Source organism: Physella acuta, unplaced genomic scaffold (genome assembly GCF_028476545.2).
Source record: "Physella acuta isolate Inbredline_101_S28 unplaced genomic scaffold, ASM2847654v3 ptg001846l, whole genome shotgun sequence".
In the NCBI taxonomy this organism is placed as follows: Eukaryota; Metazoa; Mollusca; class Gastropoda; family Physidae; genus Physella; species Physella acuta.
Window position 1 is genome coordinate 22900 of NW_026733355.1, and position 20715 is coordinate 43614.

The 20715-nt window shown below is 33.9% G+C and overlaps 1 protein-coding gene across 1 annotated transcript; it reads left to right on the forward strand.

The window, feature by feature from the left end:
• The first annotated feature begins 941 nt into the window (after window positions 1–941).
• On the forward strand, window positions 942–19354 carry LOC131930784 (glutamic acid-rich protein). The gene is made up of 9 exons (XM_059287400.1): window positions 942–1115; window positions 15311–15847; window positions 15973–16014; window positions 16325–16469; window positions 16913–17061; window positions 17582–17714; window positions 18235–18389; window positions 18564–18625; window positions 19003–19354. Exons 1-9 carry the CDS (start codon window positions 1106–1108, stop codon window positions 19213–19215), a joined length of 1446 nt encoding a protein of 481 aa, XP_059143383.1. The 5' UTR covers window positions 942–1105; the 3' UTR covers window positions 19216–19354.
• Window positions 19355–20715: the final 1361 nt, after the last annotated feature.

Here is a 20715-nt window from a genome sequence, read left to right on the forward strand (position 1 = left end):
TACGAAAATGAAGCGAAATTAACAAAGGATTAAATAGTCACATTTAGATTCAATTATGTTCGGTGAAGTTAAATTAAGGGATAATGTGTAGCATTAAATAAAAGAGTAACGAGTAAGTATAGTAAAGTAACCGAAACGGTGTATAGCATTTACAGTGAGTAAGTGAACGAATTGAAGCTCTTCTCACTACAATGCGCCTACATTTCTACCGCCATCTTCCAAAAGCTGAATTTGAAGGTCAATAGAATTAATAAAACCTGCCTATTTATTTGCATTATATTTTATTTTGTCAATAACCAATATTCGTATTATATATATATAAAGATATTTTTTTAAAAATTCAAATACACGTACGTAACAAAAGCAATTGGGTGATATTTTGGGGGCTGGAATAGATATTTGCATTTCAATTAATTTCAATGGAAAAATTGCTTTGAGATACGAGCAACGTAGTCATGGCAGCTAAGTGCATTTTTTTCCACGGGGAGTCAAAAGGGATATTTTAGTCAACTTTCAAGGATCGATCGTGCTATTTGTCAAGTGTTAGTGAGCCCTAATTTGTATTGAAATTTTTTTTCTCGATTTTAACGAAATATTTAATGAAATATCAGATGATTAGATAAAGTAATTAATTTATTTTTAAAGGAACTAACAGGGTATTCAATTGTCTTGCGGCGAATCTAACTGGTCTTAAATTGAAGAATGACCTTTGATAACTGTCGTCACGTTATTGCTTGAGTATTAAATAAAGCCTTGGAAAACAAAACTATGCAACTGTTTATAAAAATCTGTGGGAGTTATTTGCCACAGTTATTTTTTTAATTACAAAACACTTTTTAGATAAAACTCATATCTAGATTCTATGTCTAAATCTAGTATTTATATTTCTATTCAGTTCCATAGAATATGGAGTTGCTTTCGATGCAGTATTTTATTTTTTGACGGTTAGTTCGACCGGAAGCACGCTGGTAACTACATGACGTAGATCTACATGTAGTCTAGGTTTATGCCGCATTCTAAAGCTGGGTTTGAAAGAAAAAGCTCGAATTGAGATCTACAGAGTTTAACATTTTTGTGTCTGATTATTTTTACAAAGAACACCAAGATGACAAAGGGTGGGTATTAAATTTAAAAAATAGGCCATCCTATTAAAAAAAAACCCAGCATCGCACATCGTGTCAACAACATGCCTGCTCAATAATCAAGTCAAGATGGCATGGTGGTGGTGGGCATTATTATTGAATTTATTGTTGTTGACATGGACGATACACGTGTTTTTTGTCCTGATAGTCTAAGTTAGTAAAACCCCATTTTAGCATATTTTATTCGCGGCTGCACATTAACCTTCAGTTTAGTGTATTTAAAAAAAAAAAACAGGTCTTGAGGAAAATGAAAATGTTGAGAAGAGAAAGCAAGATAAAGTGCCGCAAGCAGTCAAAAACCCCCGCTTCTACCATTGTTTTCACTCAATATAATAATTGTTTGGATGTTCTAAACAAAACGACCACTATCTGCTTTATGCATGTCCATTTCTAAATGCTAGGTTTAATTATTAGGTTTAATTAATAGCGAGGCTCACTAACTTGAAAGCGTCATTGGTTGCTAACCAGAACATGGCGTTAGGATCGGACCATGACTTCCGGCGAGTTTTTCGACTTAGTTCCAGGGACCTCCTTGGAATTACTTTTAAAAGTGTTTACCACGAGCAAAATGGCAGGTTTTCACGTTATAAAAACATGCTATAGGTGGCAAGTCGAAATATGCCAGAAAAGCATTTTCAAAAATTGCTTTGGAGAATGTAGGCTAAATTTAAAGTCGGTGTCATTCAAAATAATATAACTTTTTAAATATAGATCTCCATATCACAAAATTGATTTCCAAAGTAAAGCATTATTAGTTTTATCATTCTATGAAAAAATAAATCAAATATCTTCAACACTTTTTTTTATAAGATGTGTCCAAAAAATGACAACCAAATTTTTTTATTTTTTTTTACCACGTGACCGCTATTTGAATGGATACGTTTACCTGGCATGGTTTTTTATTTTGCTCTTTTGTACAATAAAAAATGTTATAAAATTAAAGAAATAAAAGAATTCAAACATCACTTCTGTCTTGTCTTTTTTAAAATTCTTTTCTGATGACATTCTCTTAAATTTTTTCCCTCTATAAATATATCCCGACGATAGACGGGCCAATTCTACTTTTAGGAACTCTCTTGTAAAAAAAAATTAGATCTATTTCACGGTCAATTAAAAAGTTAAACCCTTCAGCTTTTAAGCAGGTTGTCATGGATGGATCCCTCATACCATAGCTGTGAGTGACCAAAAAATTTAAAATTCAATAATTTAGTCTAAAACTTGCAAATTCCCAAAATTAGTGCCTAGTGGATAAAGTATGGACGTTTTTTATTTAGTTGTCATGTTTAAGTTGAAAATTGAGTACATTTCAAATTTACTAAGAAAATCTATTAATTAATTATGGATTTTTTAAAATAAAATATTCTGTTATTTCAAATACACCATTAAGTTCCTTGCCCCTTAAGAGAACATTTGACACCACATTTAAATATCTAGCTTAATCGGTTGACGAGAAAAGAGAGAATTTAAAATTTTTCCGAGAATGGAAAATGAAAGTCAGAACATCGTTTTTGCTCCTCGACCGGCATAACATGACGTCGTGGACTTGTGTGCACGAGCTTTTAATTCCCGCCATGGTAATTGCGTCAGCTTAGGTTATTTACTCACCGGAAAATAACAAAAAGCAACTGGTTGATAATAAAACTAGATCTAGAGAAATCTAGTTATTTTATTATTTATTAAATTCTACTCTACATGTTATTCATACCATTTTATGAAGTAATGAACACCTGCATAAATCAAATGACCATAATAAATATTTTTATTTCAAATTCTAATTTTAAATAATATGCATAAAATAATATGATAGTAATAGTTAAGAGTTAAGATAGTTTATAAATACAAATACATTTTACACTCAATCACATTATATTGAGTCAACAGTGTGGCAGATGAGGTTCATACATGAGTATTAGTGTCTTTTTTTTTTTTTTTCATCTTGAAAACATGACGTATGTGATTTTTTTTTAAAAAATAAAATCTCCAAACATCGTCACTCGCGTGATTGCGTGCTTATGTTAACTATCCTGTGGATGAAAAATCCCACCACGGTCGCGGGGTCACCGTGACCTATAGTACACGTCATAGAATGAACACGCGTACACGAGATGGTCGGTGTCTTCACTTCTCTCTCTCACTTCCCCCCCCCCCCACCCTTCTTCAAGCTAATTGAAAAACAGACCTATTTCCCTTCTGGTCATTTTTTTTTTTTAAAGCTCGGTCATTTTTTTTAAAGTTCGCATATCAGCCAGCTGTATAAAAAAAAAAAATATTTTTTTTAACTAGATCTACGTCTAGCTTAAAAAAATAAATAAATAAACGCTTAAAATGCCCATAAACAGATTATTTAGCGCCAAAAAAAAAAAGGTCGCTGAACGAGCATTTTTTAAAATACGCAGCAATGAAAAAGGCTAACGGCCAATCAATTAAGTCTAAAAATCGCCCGTAATTAGGCCTAGCGCTGAAAAAGGCCACTGAACGAGCATCACTGATTATATAATTATAAACGAATAGGCCACGCAGCGTTGACCAGGTTAACCACCGGTCACGAATGCAGCAACGGTCGGCCCACAGTGAAGAAAAAATCAATATATTAATAAAATTACTAATACAATAATAATGTCCATAATTTTACTTTTTCCGCACATGCTACAATTGAATAATATTTAATAATAATTAAAATACTAGACTTAACAGTTCATTCCGTAAAAAACAAAAACTAGTTGTTTCAGTCTGGCAACTAGCGTAACAATGACGTCATGATACTAAAAATAGCGGATAGAAATGTCAGCGTGGGTACCTCATTTTGGAATTAGATTTTGGAAAGTAGAATCGATAATACTGTAAATATACATGGTAATTATCTCAATTATATATTAATTTAGTGTTATCAGAGCCGTTTTCCCCCGTTATTGGGTCGTTTTTGGCCGCGGTTCAGTTTTTACGGAGAGTGCTCCACTAGAAATCCTCTCATTATTTACAAACACAATTCTCGCGATTTTTTCTGGCATTCTAAGTCATATTATCCATTTTATTAGCATTTTGTGTTAAAATAATGATGAAAATTGGCGAGATAAACAGTTCTTTAATTTGTCGTGGATAGGACCCCTAAAATAAACGTAGAAACCGTCAGAAAACGACGCGTGACGTTTCAGGGTCAGAGGTCAATCCAGCCATCTAAGTGACGAACCGGCCTATTAATTATTAATAATTAGGCCTATGGATTTTTTTAAATAAAATATTCTGTTATTTCAAATACACCATTAAGTTCCTTACCCCTTAAGAGAACATTTGACACCACATTTAAATATCTAGCTTACTCGGTTGACGAGAAAAGAGAGAATTTAAAAATTTTCAGAGAATGGAAAATGAAAGTCAGAACATCGTTTTTGCTCCTCGACCGGCATAACATGACGTCGTGGACTTGGTGTGCACGAGCTTTTAATTCCCGCCATGGTAATTGCGTCAGCTTAGGTCATTTACTCACTGGAAAATAACAAAATAATAAAACTAGATCTAATAAAAACTAGATCTAGTTATTTTATTATTTATTAAATTCTACTCTACATGTTATTCATACCATTTTATGAAGTAATGAACACCTGCATAAATCAAATGACCATGATAAATATTTTTTTTCAAATAGGCTAATAAATATGCATTAAAAAAAATATGATAGTAATTGTTAAGATAGTTTATAAATACAAATACATTTTACACTCAATCACATTATTATATTGAGTCAACAGTGTGGCAGCTGAGGTTCATACATGGTATTAGTGTCCCCTTTTTTTTTTACATTACATTTTTTTTCATCTTGAAAACATGACGTATGTAATTTTTTTTTAAAAATAAAATCTCCAAACATCGTCACTCGCGTGATTGCTTGATTATGTTTACTATCCTGTGGATGAAAAATCCCACCACGGTCGCGGGGTCACCGTGACCTATAGTACACGTCATAGAATAAACACGCGTACACGAGATGGTCGGTGTCTTCACTTCTCTCTCTCTCTTCCCCCCCCCCCCCCCCTTCTTCAAGTAAATTGAATAACAGACCTACTTCCCTACTTCTGGTCATTTTTTTTTAGCGCAATTTCCATTCTGGAGAATTGCGTTTATTAACCCGTCATTTCTGGATGGATGGATGAATGTGTGTCCGCAGCTTTAAGTCGTATCTCCTCCTCAACGAAGCAATATCGATGACTAGTTCCAAAAGCAATTATGTTAAGCAAGTTACGAGGATGAACATAGGCCATAAAAATTCCGGTTTTCTTTCATGGATTTCCCGGAAAAGCCAAAAAACCTCGATAAAAAGCAGTTTTTGGCCCATATCTCGGCAACCAGACCACTTAGCGACTTGAAACATATACCAACCGATTTCTGCCATAATTTAGAACAATATTGCCGAAGAAAGTTTTCAAAAATATCCTTTCGTTCGGTCACAAACAATTTTTTGAATTAATTAAAATTTGAACCGAATTAGTAGGCATTTTTTCTAACCACACCACACGCGTCATCACGTTCAATAGCTGCGCCATCACGTTCAATGGCTGCGTCATCACGTTCAGTAGCTAGGCGCGCAATGGTTTTTAGTCATGTAACTTTATTGTAAATAAAACATGTATTTTAACCAATGGTTTTACTAACCCTGCTCTTGATTTACGCTACGACAGAGCTATTTTTAGATAACATAAGGAAATTGCGCTAAAATTGTCACTAGACTTTTTAATTACCTTGTTTTTTTTAAAGTTCGGTCATCTATATACTACTAAAAGTCAAGTTTGTTTACATGTTTGAATATTTATTTGTTTTTTTGTTTGTTTGTTTGTTTGGCTGATTGACTATTGCGCATGGTTGCACTCATCGTGGAGAGCTGTAAAATAGTATGTAGGTAGAGAAAAATTTTTGTTTTAAGACAGACTGTTAATCACACATTTATTTAAAGACGTTAATTAATTTATTGATTTATTCATACGTAGAGTAACCCTATTTTTTAAAAAAGTTTAGAACGACCACTACACTCTGCGGGACCGTGACGTCACAGTTTTTTGTTTACTCTTTAGTACAATAAAATGGCGGCGTCTATCGAAGAAAATTGTGTTCCCATTCAAAAGTTTTAACGCGTTCTACATCTAATTTTCTGTCGGTCATAACAATACGTCCGTTTGCTGTATTTATTACGTTCCAACACTTATATCAATTTTCAACTGTCTTTTTTCATTTAGTTTTTCAATAAATTTCTCTAGATCTAAGGATCTGCTGTCGAAGGAAAGTTATGAATCTAGCCTAGATCTAGGTCACTAGACTCAATGTAAATTCTAGATCTAGACTTAATGTAAATTCTACATCTAGAATCTATTTCAGGCCTTAATACATCTAGAATCTATTTCAGGCCTATGTTGGGGCACCAAAATGGTTTGGAAAAATAAATTGAAAGGTTGAGGGGGGTGCAAATCGAAAGTTTGAGTGGGGGGGGGGGGGGGTGCACATCAAAATCTTGCGGGGGGGGGGTTCAAATCGAAAAGTTTGTCCCCGGGCGCCGGGAAGGGTCGCTATGCCTCTGAGTGACAGATGTGATGTTTTTTGATGGATGACCCCCGAAACCCACAGTTATCCAACGGATGACGGGTATTCTAGTTTTTTTTTAAAGTTCACATATCAGGCATGCTAGACAGCCAGCTGTATAAAAAAAAATATTTTAACTAGATCTACGTCTAGCTTTAAAAAATAAATAAATAAACGCTTAAAATGCCCGTAAACAGATTATTTAGCGCCAAAAAACATGCAGCTGAACTAGCATTTTTTTAAAATACGCAGCAATGAAAAGGGCTAACAACCGATCAATTAAGTCTAAAAATCGCCCGTAATTAGGCCTAGCTCTGAAAAATGCCACTGAACGAGCATCACTGATTATATAACCGAATAGGCCACGCAGCGTTGACGAGGTTAACCACCGGTCACGAATGCAGCAACTGTCGGCCCACAGTGAAGAAAAAATCAATATACTAATAAAATTACTAATACAACAATAATGTCCATAATTTTACTTTTTCCACACATGCTACAATTGAATTATAATTAAAATACTAGACTTAACAGTTCATTCCGTAAAAAACAAAAACTAGTTGTTTCAGTCTGGCAACTAGCGTAGCAATGACGTCATGATACTAAAAATAGCGGATAGAAATGTCAGCGTGGGTACTTCATTTTGGGATAAGATTTTGGAAACCAGAATCAATAATAATGTAAATATACAAGGTAAATATCTCAATTATATATTAATTAAGAGGAGGTCGGGCCGTTTTCCCCGGAGGTCGGTCGTTTTTAGCGGCGGTTCAGTTTTTACGGAGAGCGCTCCACTAGAAATCCTCTTATTATTTACAACAACAAATCTCTAGAATTTTTTCTGGCATTCTAAGGCATATTATCCATTTTATTAGCATTCTGTATTAAAATAATGATGATAATTTGCGAGATTAACAGTTTTTTCATTTGTCGTGGATAGGACCCTTAAAATAAACGTAAAAACCGTCTAAAAACGACGCGTGATGTTTCAGGGTCAGAGGTCAATCCAGCCATCTAAGCAACGCGCCAGACTACTAAATACATTCAGGTCAAATTCTTTTCTTTTCTCCTTCTGGAAGAGTTTTAAATTTTTTTAAGTTTCGAGGTATGATGTCGTAGGTGATTCACGTCCCCATATTGTTTGACGCTAGGCCCTGGATTAGACGAATAAAACCAATCAAGGCTTTTATTTTATAGTTAAGGCCATTAAGTTAAAGCAATCTTAGAGGAGAAATTGAGTGGTTGCAGCTTAGGCATTTTGATGAAAATTTCAAAATGATTTTTTAATAAAAAAAATGTAGGCCCTAGGCTCCTATCAATAATAGCTAGCACACTAGTAAACTAAGCCAATTTAGCATATTTTAACTTTCTGTGCAAAGTCATTATTACTGAAAAAATTCCAAAGTCAGGTCAGCCTCCACTGAACTAGACAGAAGGGAAAAAAACTTGACCTGTGACCTTCATTTTTTTACTTTCTCGTATATACGAAGTATAGAGAAAGTCTTGTAATCGTGCAAAAAAAAAAAAATCGAGATTTTTGCAAATCTCGACGTTTTACATCTCACTGATACGGAAAAACATAATTTTGCAATCTTGTCCGTATGTCTGTGTGTCCGTGTGTGTGTGTGTGTGTGTGTCCGTGTGTAAACACGATAACTTGAGTACCGTTACAGCTAGGTTGATGAAATTTCATATACAAGTATTATATCAAAATCGTAGATCCGTATCAACTTTTGAGCGATTTCGGATAACCGGAAGTGGTACTTTTTCTACTTTGAATTTTTCAAAAGCCTATAACTTGAGTACTATTTCAGATAGATAAATGAAATTTCACATGTAAGTAAAAGATCTAATTCTCTACCTTCTGTTAAATTTTGAGTAATTTCCGTTGACCGGAGGTAGTACTTTACGCTACTTCCGATTTCTCAAAAAACTAATGTAAATTTATAAAGTACTAATACTATTGCGCACTATTATACACACCTTTATTAGGCGTTCGCTTGGTGCGCAATTGTTTTTTACTGAGATTCTATTCTATTTTTAAAAGTTTCAGTATTTAAAATGGATTAAAGATCATAACTATATCCCCAGTTACCATCCCCTGTTTTATATAAGAATATTCGAGAAAGTTTAGGGGAGATCACTACCGGTTTATTTTTACTATATGCGTAAGTAAAAATGTGCTTAATCTTACACAAATAAGTAATAAAAATTTGAAAATAAATTTTAATTATCCCTATACTGTTGTAAAGTGAGATAAACAGCTTCATAAACATATTTTCTTGAGGGGGTGTGGGAGCCGGGTGTGGCACATCGCAATTGGAACTTTATATTTCTGTGTTCTATGATTATTTTTTAGAATCAGCTTGCTATGCTTTTAAAATTGATAAAGGGTAAGTATACCAAGTTACAAAACCTGTAGGCCTAATCTAATTAATAATTAATACTTTCATTTTAAAAAATAATAAAAACTATCATCAATGAAGAAAGCGTAAACATTCTATTCTTAGGTATGACATAAAAAAACAGTCATAAATCTAGCAAAATGATTGGATTCTTGCGCTGCACACTTTTTCCCGCGCCTCGTTTTCACCAAAAGAGATTATAATAAAATGGAATTATTGAGGGGTGATCATTTTCACCGAGCTCATCTCATAAAAGACCATAAAAAACACATGCTGCGGCCATTGCCCTGTTTATCGCTTCGAATAACTGTTTGAATGTTTTATACGAAACTACCGATATCTGCTGTACGCATGTTCATTTCTAAAAGGCCACATTTGCACAGCTTTCTCAGCCTGACGCTGAATCTTTACCCTAGGTGGCACGCAATTTTTTTTTTGTCTTAGCCATTTAATGTTGACATGGATCAAGATCTAGTTTAAGTGTTTTATTTCACCACCTAAGAATCTAGATCAGGTCTTGTACTTGTATAAAAAAAACAGTATAGTGTCAGTAGTGGGTCAGATGATAGTCCTAAATCTAGCAGCAATCTAGCTAAATCAAATTGCCCTTTAGTAAATTGTTTTTACAGCTATCTAGCATGCATGATAGTAGATCTAAGTCCATATTATTAAGCCTATGTCGTGCTAACCCCGGGTTCGAACTCGGAGCTTCAGGTCTGTGAACTACAGCTGGCACACAAGATGGCAAATTCAACCTGCAATAACAGGCCACGCTCTGCGAGACGCGTAGTCACTTCGTTTATAAAAATATACAAGTCAAATAATTTTGTTTTCTCCTTCTGGAAGACGAGTTTTTAAATTTTTTAAGTTTAGGTATGATGTCGTAGGTGATTCTAGTTCCCTCCGGATGAAAACTCTAGGTCCTGGATAAGGCGAATGAAACAAACCAATCCTAGCTTTTTATAACTAGGTTAACTATAAATAGTTACGTATGTGTTGGACCCTGTAAATACTATAGGCTATTAAAGCAATCTGAGAGGAGAAATTGAGGTGGCAGAGTGGGGGTAACGATTAGGGTGTTTTACCATCGCTGCGTTACCGACTTGTTAAACACAAACAACAAGTTTAAAAGTTGAAAATATTTTTTGCTTTTATAAAAATTGGATCAAAACGTATAAAATACGGTCGTTACGCAAGCAGGCCTGTGGCAACGGAGTAACAGTACTTTCAGTTGGTTTCTGTGTGAACCGGTTACAAAATAGCACTAGTTGAAAATCGGGAATTTTCCGCTGTGTGCTCGGTAGTTTGTATCTCTACATACAAATATGTATAAGCAACCAGCAAAAAAAATGAACTGAATGGGCTCTACGTAGCCCTGAAATTGTTAGTGCTGCCATAGCCATAAAAAAAATCTTGATCTGGATGCTAATAAATATAATTAAAACTAAAACCAGTCTTTTTTATTTTGTTTTGCAATCTATTTATAATACAATCAATAACACATTTTCAATGTGTAAAATATTTATTTCAATTATTAAAATTGGATCTAAATATATAAAATATGGAAAATGTTGCAAGGAGCACTGTCACTTAAACAAGAATATCTCAACATTGAAATATGCAAGTAAAATAAAAGTTTTAAAAAGGATAGGCTAACTAGCAAAAGACTATTTCTAAAAAGATACTTCATGTTGCTCAAGCATTAATTAAATTCATACTGAAAATACGTTATTAGTAAAGTTAATCAAACAGGGATTTCTGTTATTAAAAGAGGTTATTTCCATGCTATCCGAATGTCTTGTATAAATTGTACTTAAAGCTGAAGCTGAATTCTGAACAATTCTGAACAGAAAAGTTTGGTAGCTGCGCAGTTTTGACATTCCCGGTATAATCATTAGGTCGATTTCAAACCAGTTAATTATTAAATGGAAGCTTATTCTTTACTTGAACTTTGCAAATGATAAGTATCTCAAAATTTCTTTAGTCCTATCAAATACATTTTTTTTATTCCTATGGATAGTAGTATTCACTAAATGGCGATGTTCATTAAATATGCATCAAGAAGTCCAGTTGTAGTTCAGATTTGAAGATGGTGGCACAAATTAAAATGCATTGTTTGTTCTTTCTTGAACTAGATCTAGATTAAAAAAAATAATTTAAGAATGAAGCCAATTCTAAAGTCTATACTTTGTTGCTCCAATGAGCACCCGCTCACATTTTCTCGCCGGAGGGAGAAAAATCCTGACATCATTGAGGCGTCACAGAGTTCACTTTGATTTAGATATCTGTACCCATACGACATAGCAAGAACATTTTTAATTCTATTTGAGATTGTTGACAACATCGCTTACTGGAGGTTATTAGAGACCAAAGTATAGTCCTATATCATAGAATTGTTGGTACAAACCACCATTTAAAAAAAGATTCTATTGACCCATTTTCGGACACAGTTGAAAGTAATCCACCAAAAAAGCTTTAAAATCCACAAGAAAAAGGCCAAACATTAAAGCTACAAAATGTAATGAAGGTAATGTGTAGCTTATTGCTGGGAATAGTGTTCCATAACAACACAGGTCCTAATTGCTATTTTGTTCTGCCTAATTACTATCTTGGCATTCTGAATTTTGATAGGCTTTAGGCTTGCATACCTCTGCTGGTACTCAAGATATAGAGTAAATGTAACAACCTTGAACACTGTGACCTGAAAACAAGACCTGTTCAGTGTGTGTCCTATCCTTGTTTTAGGCCTATCCGTTCCATTGCTAAGTAAATAGTAGAAAAGTGTATCCATTACAAGTTAATATAAAAAAATGTAAAAAAACTTGTTGCTGTCTGTTTAGCCACCCAAAAATATATATTTAACCGAGCTTATTTTTACAAGCTTTTATTTAACTCACTTCCTCTGTCTGTCGTCAGTCTAGATGGAAACGCAGGAGTGAAAATTCGGAAACTTCTACTTGACCGATACGATTCACATTTGGCACGTGGGTCAAGACATGAAGACAATGCAATCTGAAACTAAATTTGACTTAATTGGATGCCTAATTGATTTTTAATGAATTAATTAAAATTTGGACCGAATTAGTAGGCATATCTAGCCAACCACACCACACGCGTCATCACGTTCAATAGCTGCGCCATCACTTTCAGTAGGCGCGACTTCACGTTCAGTAGGCGCGCAATGGTTTTTAGTCATGTAACTCTATCTATATATATAATTCTCTTCTGGGAGCCATTTGAAAACAAGCTGCAAGCGCGCCTTACAGTCCCCTCTCTTCCTCTCTATCGCTACCACCCCCACCCCCTCACATGGACTGGTGAGCTGTGGTTCACGCTGTTTACATTTTACAATCATAGAGACGGGTTTGGTGACGGCCAATAAAGGGCAGATAATTTAGTTTGAAAAGATTTTAAACATAGAGGAGGTAACTAAGAGGAGGCTGCTTTCACGGGGGGGAGGGGGGTTTAGTGTTTTTATGCAAATATTTTTAGTGGAAGCATTGGTACTGTCGAATTCACAAATTATGAATTACTGAAAGGTAGAAAAAACAACTAAATAGCGGCGTATGATGCGCAGCGGGTCGGCTCGTTGTAAATAAAACATGTAAAGTACTGAAAAAAAATTCATAAAAAAACGTTTTAATAACAAGCTTTTATGTACTAATGCACTAAAAAGTAGAAAATAAATTATAGACTACTATTTAAATAACTATAAAGAAAAGCGTGGGTCTCTTCTCAAATATTAGTAAAGGTATAAAATAGGTACTAAAGTATTAAGGGTAGACACCACGGATAGATTTTTTTTTTTAATTTAACGCATTTCTGGGTATTTAATAAGTACATATGTTAGTAGTTGTTAGGCTATAGACAAAAATAATATATGGCCGTCAATAGCAGTACTGGTTGCCATGGGAACCGCGAAAAGGTGTGAAAACTAACACCTTTTCAAATCGCTAAGGCTTTGTTCCCATAAGAGATTTTAAAAAGCGGATGAAAGATTTAGATTTACGAAACCAAACTACACATTTCTACGTTTGTTCATTGCGATAGCTTGTACTCAATTTTTATTACAAATTTTTACGTAAATTTATGTACAGAAATTAGGGGGTGGTGTCACATAAGTATTGATATTTTCTAAAGTATTGTAGTAAACTTAATGTACAAACGTAGTTTTGTAGATGGTATAATGCTAAATGCATGTGGAATGTTTCAGTGCTGTTACACTAAGGGTTCCAAAGCCTTAGCGATTTGAATGTTGAATTTTGAGTAAAAATGCAAAGTTGAGAAAACGTGAAAAGAAAGGCAGAAAAAGGCACTGTGCGTTTCCTCTTATAGCAAACAGAAAATGACTTCTTGTTATGTGTGGAAGAACCATTTGGCTAATAAAATACGCGTTGATTCATGTTGTAAGTTTAAGATAGATTTGTCTGTGTAAGCAGAAAATATGCATACAACAGGTAATAAATTAATGACTGTTAAGTCTTAAACATCCTATCATTCGATTGTTATTCTCAGAACAGCTATCATCAAACCAGATTAAGTTTTGTTTGTTAGTCGGTCTTCTCACGTCAATAGAATGTCTATTGTAGCTTACACAAGTTTATTGCCTTATGATAATAGCCTACTACACAACGCTGGGTACAACGCTTGAGGTTAGACACGCCCCTTCACCCCACCCCACCCCACCGCTGGATAGTGCGTGAAGAACCGATGAGCCATAGATTACCAATGTTCATTCAACCGTGAATAATACGTCTGTGTAGATAGGGTCAAGTACAGGGCCTAAGTGAATGCTTATCAGCTATCCCATCTAGTATTTACATTCGATGCTAGCAAACCCTGTACGGAGAGATGGGCGGGCATACACATTAACACATGTGTCGTATACAGTCCGGTGTAAAGCCTGATGAACGCGTTCAAGCCTATCACAGCATGCCGTAACAAGATTATAAACCGGCCGTTGGTTGAATGGCGAGAAGGGGATGAGGGGGATAAAGGGGATGGACAGTACATTCTTCAAACTGATAGATCTGTCCATGACGCATTGTTTCAGCTTAGTATAATAAAGCGTACGAAACAGTGTTTAATAGTGTTCCAGTGACAATCAACAGTACATTTCTAGGCAAAGTTTCAATTATTAAACTTAATGTTGTTCTATAACTTTAAAACAACAAATAAAAGAGTATATGCAAATAAAGTAAACAAACTAAGACAGGCGATTGTTTTGTTTATGTAGAAACAAGATGGCTGCCTAGCACACGTGGTTAGTTGCAACCTATCGCAGATTATTTTGATTTACTGTACTATTGTATGATTGGTCAAACGTATCAATGAATCTCTTCCCATTCATTATTTTTACGCGCATGCCCTTATATGGAGTTTGACATCAAATTTTACATGGTAGAAAACAACGTTTATCCCACTTATTTGTAGAACAAAAGAAAAGGTCACTACACCAGCGGGTACACGAGTGCTTGGCCCTTAGATAGCTGTAAAGTTTATGGTGCCTCGCGGGCAATAAATTATGTAATACTCGCTCGAAGATAGCCGTTGTCCACGTAGTAGTGTGAAAACTTGCCGGGGGGTACCATGTTTCACATGGCAATAAACGGATAACCGTACGGCGTAGAAGTCCGAAATGTTCGGGTTAGATAGACAAAAGGTATTAGTACCGAATTAAAAAATAAAAATTTTGGGGAGCAAAATTATTTTTTTATCGAAAACATGGGTATCTTGTATCCTTAAAGTGACCCACACTTTTCTTTATAGTTATTTAAATAGTAGTCTATAATTTATTTTCTACCTTTTAGTGCATTAGTACATAAAAGCTTGTTATTACAACGTTTTTTTATGAATTTTTTATGTTTGAGCTTAAGACTGCTAACTAAAAAGCCTTGAGTTCAGGTACCAGCTGTGAGTCACCCGAGTTGACCCATCCTTCGTGTTTATCTGACCCAGGTTAGGGACAGGTGGCTGAGCATTGAGTTATTATACCTTCATTATGCCCCATGGACAGCTACATAAAACTATTTGATCAGCGCTGTCCCCAAGTATTTTATTCGACATTTGTGTAGACATCTACTAAAAAAATTTTTTTAATGTACACTAACCATGTGTAATAATAGATGTTTTGTTTTTGTACCACCCCACTCTAGTGTATAAATCCTTACTTACTAAACCTTACTTTTCCTCTTAAAGGCAATAATGCAAACAAAAAGAGGAAACTCTCAGACACTGGCCTTCAGCAGGTGACAGCTAAGAAACAATTTTCAACACCCCAGCTAACAAAGTCACCAAGTGCACAAAAACAATTTCAGAAGAATGCCACTCCATTGAAAGGCCAGACTCCAATCTCTAAGGCAAATAACAAAGCAAATAAGCAGACTCCTCTACAGGGAAAAAATAAAAATGGTCCTCTTAAACGGAAGTTAAGTGAAGATGATGATGATGAAGATGATGATGATGATGATGCAGAGGAGGACCAGGAAGAAGACAGTGATGAGGTAGAAGTAAATGAAGATGAGGATGATGAGGAAGAGGATGACGAAGATGATGATGATGAGGACGATGACATGGAAGATTCCCAGCCTTCAAGTAAAAAGGTTAAATTAGACACTGCTCAAGGTACAAAACAGACAAAAACACCAACCAAAACTCAAGCAACACCTAAAAAGTCAGACTCACAAACAGCCACTACAAGTCAAGCTGCACTTCAAAAGACAGACGATTTACAGGGTAAGTATTCAATTATTTTTTATTTTATTTTTTTGCAAACCCCCACAGAATAGGTGCATTTTTTAAAAGTAAGTTGGTCCTTTCATTGAGCTAAAAGTTTTATCATTACATTGTTTTTTTTTCAGAATCTGCAAATTTACAATCTCCAGAGGATAAAAAAAGGAAAAGTAAGTTTTTCTACTCTTTCAATATTTAGAATATGTTATACTTACGCATACAGATAGCTTTTATAATTGGTTTGTCATATATGATAGGCCATTCGTTATTTCAATAACTCTGTTCATCAATATTCTTCAAAAATAAAAAGATTACATCTTTCATATATATATATATATATATATATATATATATATATATATATATATATATATATATATATATATATGAAAGGCCGTACATTATTTCAATAACTCTGTTCATCAATATTCTTTAAAAAAAAGATTTACATCGGTTCACTCTTATATATTGTATTTGCAGAAGATCTTGATTCTAAAACATTGTTTATTAAAAACTTACCTGGAAACTGCACTGTCAAAGAAGTAAAAGCACTTTCCCAGGATATAAAGCAAGTTCGGTTGAGGATCAATGCCAATTTACTCAACAAAAAAAAAATGAGGACAGGGTGCGTATTCATTTTGTTTAATGTAATTTATTAAAATGTGTTAAAGGTAGGCTACTCTGCCAGATAATTTGTTTCATTGCATTTGTACCTATTTCCACTAGTTATCTCTAGTTAATTATGTATTTGTAATAAGCATAATATGGTATCACCAAGTTTATTTAAGCACTAAAATTTTGTTGCTGTTGTGTATGGGAAAGGTTATTTGTCTAACTAGAAAATCACTTAAAGTTGCTTTGTTTTTTGTTTTCTGAAAAAACAATTCAGAATCTACAGATTATTTTTAGATACCATGTGGTTCGGCGGATACTACATTTATTTAAATGTACAAAAATTATGACATTTCTATAGATTAGAAAAACTAAACATTTATTATCAAAAGACTAGGTGTACATTTTAGGTTTTATTTTATTATCTAAAATGGTGCCCATATGGTCTATTTTCAGATATGCTTATGTTGAATTTGCAAATGAGCAGATAGCAGAGAAAAACTTCCCAGTTTTAGCAGCTGCAGTTTTACATGGAAACAAATTGGTTGTTGATTATGTGAATGAAAAAAGCACCTATAAAAAAGCTGTAAAGAAAGTTGAATTAGGTAATGTAATCATTGTCTCATGTCATTTTTGTTTATAATTAATTACTGACACGTTACTTGCATGGTTCAGAAGTAATCTCTTACTTAATCTCTTAAAAAAAAGCAATTATCTTCGGAGTTTAGGCTTAAGGAATGCACAGTAACAGGGAAGTTAAACAGTCATATGCAATTAAAAGCTAGGCCTTATTTCTATTGTAAACATAAATTTTGTTTAGTACTTTGTGCTATTAAACCAATTGAACAGTGATAGGATTAATTAGTACAGCTTTTAAAATATTTTTTAAATAGGAGTTAAAAAAACTTTCATATAGTTTTTGTATAAAGTAGAAAAATATTTTTAATGAGCTTGAATTTTATTATAAATTAAATTTTCTTTTGATTTCTTGACTTGGTCATCTTTGAACTTTTTCCCTATTGATAAGTTTGAATAACATGTAAAGATGTTTTTCATGTTTGAATAACAATTGAAAGTTTCCATTTTGTTTTGCTATTTTTGTATAACAGTTTTTTTTTTAAACAGCCGAGTATGATCCTTTGAGACTGTATGTTGCTGGGTTACCTGCTGATGTCACAGAAGCAGAAGTTAGGAAAATATTCCCCAAAGCCTCTGAGATAATATTACCCATGAGGAAGAAAGACAAAAATTTATTTGGGTAGGTTATGTTTATAAGCTTTTGTAGTGTGCTATGAGTAGGATGTCTCCCATGTATGTCAGGGAAAAGAAGTATGGTCTCATTATTTAACCCCTGGTGTCATAAGGGCACGACAGTTGGTTTTTTTTTTTTCATAACATTTTGCCACGGTTCTTGGTCTTCGGCTGCTCTAAGTAATTCTGCAACAGGCAGCTAAGTCCATCCCTCCATCCTGTGTAGTCTAAAATTTCTAAACCTAATGTGGCTATTACTATAGATGCATTTACGTTAGTACCAATAGACAGCCTGGTTGATAGGTTGAAATGTGGTTAACTTGCTACAATTATGTAGGTATGGATAATCTATAGGAACTGAAACTGCAGTGGGTTTTTTTCTTTTTTTTTTTGAGTATTTTATGTTGTCCCTGGGTTGTTTCTGTTCGTGTTCACCTAACTTAAACACAGTCTGCGAAGAGAAGACTAAGCCTACTGCTAAGATCCTGCATTCTCAATCCATCACCGTCATCTAATTTTTCTTGCAGTTATGGGTTCGTTAGTTTCTCAAGTCCTGATGTAGCCAAACACTATCATGATTCATGTCAAGGCATCAGTCTAAAGGGCATGACATTAGTTGTCCTCTATGCTAAGAAAAGAAATCCTGGAAAAAAAGAAGAAAAGAAGAAGCCAGTTACAAAAAGTAAGTGCAAGCCTTCATTCTAATTCTGAATTGGCTATTGAATTCAGGTTTTTTTATTTCTGATGTAAAAATTTATTTTGTTCGTTTAGTTTTGTTGAGCAGTTCTACAAGTTACTTAATTACAGATATTTTTCTCTTTGTCTCTGATTTATTCTTCTAAAATTTTGTTTACAGAAGCAGCTGAGAATGAGAATACAAATAACAATAACAAAAAGAACGAGAAGAAGAAAGGACAGGTAAATCAACTTAAATGTCTAGATTAGTTTTAACCAGTGCTAATTTGGTTGTAATATTTTACTACAATTGCTTTAACACATTATATTTACTATTTGTTTCTTTAGATCTACTAAAAAAATAAAAAACTGATATTGTAGGTAATAAAAAAAATTGGCTGATATCAATACTCCTCAAAAATACATTTTTTGCATATATATATATTTTTAAAATCTTCTTGTGAATCTAAATTGAAGAATTCATCTTTTCAAAGTGACCACTTCTATAGTTCCTCCCTCTGTTTAGAATTTGTTTTTCTTAGTAAAAAGAATCGTCTAGAAATGTCATTAATGGTTTTAATTTTCTAGTTGCATTATATAACTTTGCTACTTGTGTTTAGGTAAAGAAGACTGAGGAAGAAGATGAGGATGATGATGACGAGGATGACGAAGATGAGGATGATGATGACGAAGATGAGGATGATGATGATGAAGAGGATGGTGAGGGCAATGAAAAAGAAACAGCTGATGATGATGATGACGACGACGATGATGATGATGATGATGATGATGATGATGATGATGACGACGATGATGATGATGATGATGAATAGCCTTGAGATTTTTTAAACAACCTGTTATTTGTTTTATAGATGAAATGCATTTTAACATACATACAAATACATTTTTAAATGGATAAAAATGCATTTTATTAACATCCATTTTACAAATAAATTTTTGACTTAATATTTATCTTGAATTTTTGTCAATTCTTATATCTGAAACTTCAGAGAGCAAGACGAAGTGATTGTGAGTTTTGTATTTATGGTTTGAATAACTTATTAAAATATTACTAATTTAATGCATCGAAAATCTGCAGGAAGTAATATTTATGCAATAAAGGAGCATGTTATTATATCACAAAAGGAATTTTTAAAAATCGCAAATTGAAAAAAATAAACCAGGAGTAATCTCCCCTAAACTTTCTCATACTCTAATATAACTGTACGGGGGATGGCAACGCAGGATATAGACATGATTTTTAATCCATTTTTAATTATACTTTTTAAAATAGAATAGAATCTCATTGAAAAAATAATTGCGCACCAAGTGAACGCTAAAGTACAATACTGTGGAATATTATTTTATAGATTCATGAGTTTTTTGAGAATTCGGATCGTCCAACGGAATTTCTCAAAATTTGACAGAAGGCCGATTATTAGATATTTTACTTACATGTGAAATTTCATTTATCTATCAGAAACAATACTCAAGTTATAGGCTTTTGGAAAACTAAAAGTAGAAAAAGTTCCACTTCCGGAAATCGCTGTAAAGTTGATACAAATTTGATATAATACTTAAATGTGAAATTTCATCAAACTAGCTATAACGGTACTCAAGTTATCGTGTTGACAGACACACACACACAGACATAAATTGCAAAATTGTTTAAGGGGTCATCCATAAATGACGTCACGCTTATTTTGACGATTTTTACCTCCCCTCTGTCACAAAAAGCCAGAACCTCCCCTAAAATGACGTCACACCTCAGCCTACACCCCCCCCCTCCAAATTGCTGTTGAACTTTTCTTATCGATATTTTTCCAAAATCTTGTCTGAACTCTGTCAGCATAGAGTATTTTGATCAATTCCTATTACAATTTATTAAAACCGTTTTCTAAATCGCGAAATAACGTCTAAAACTCGTTTTCTAACATTGCTTATCACACACCGTCACAAAATTACGGACCCCCTCCTCCCTACGTGTGTGACGTCATTTATGGACGACCCCTTATAGACTCAGGGACGTATATAATATCAATTTCGATTTTTTGCATGATTAGAATACTTCCTCTATACTTCGTATTCGAGAAAGTAGAAAAGGCAGACCCCTCATAACTATTTTCAATTATGGGATATAGATCTAGCTATGGTAGGACGATTTGACTAAAAATATTGAGTAGTGTCCCTTTGTAAAAAAAAACAACTGCCATCAAGTTTGCAGCACTTAAGATCTCCTGCCTTTAAGTCAAACGAAGTGGCCAGGGAAAGTATAACAATGAAAGTCACAACAATTGTTTTCCCATTATTAATTAATACACACCACAATGCCT

Bases quoted from the DNA above. Each gene is read 5' to 3' on its own strand.
- LOC131930784 (XM_059287400.1), top strand. The intron at 16,015-16,324 runs GTAAGTTTTTCT...TTGTATTTGCAG, and splicing joins AGAGGATAAAAAAAGGAAAA to AAGATCTTGATTCTAAAACA. The intron at 17,715-18,234 runs GTAGGTTATGTT...TTTTTCTTGCAG, and splicing joins AAAGACAAAAATTTATTTGG to TTATGGGTTCGTTAGTTTCT.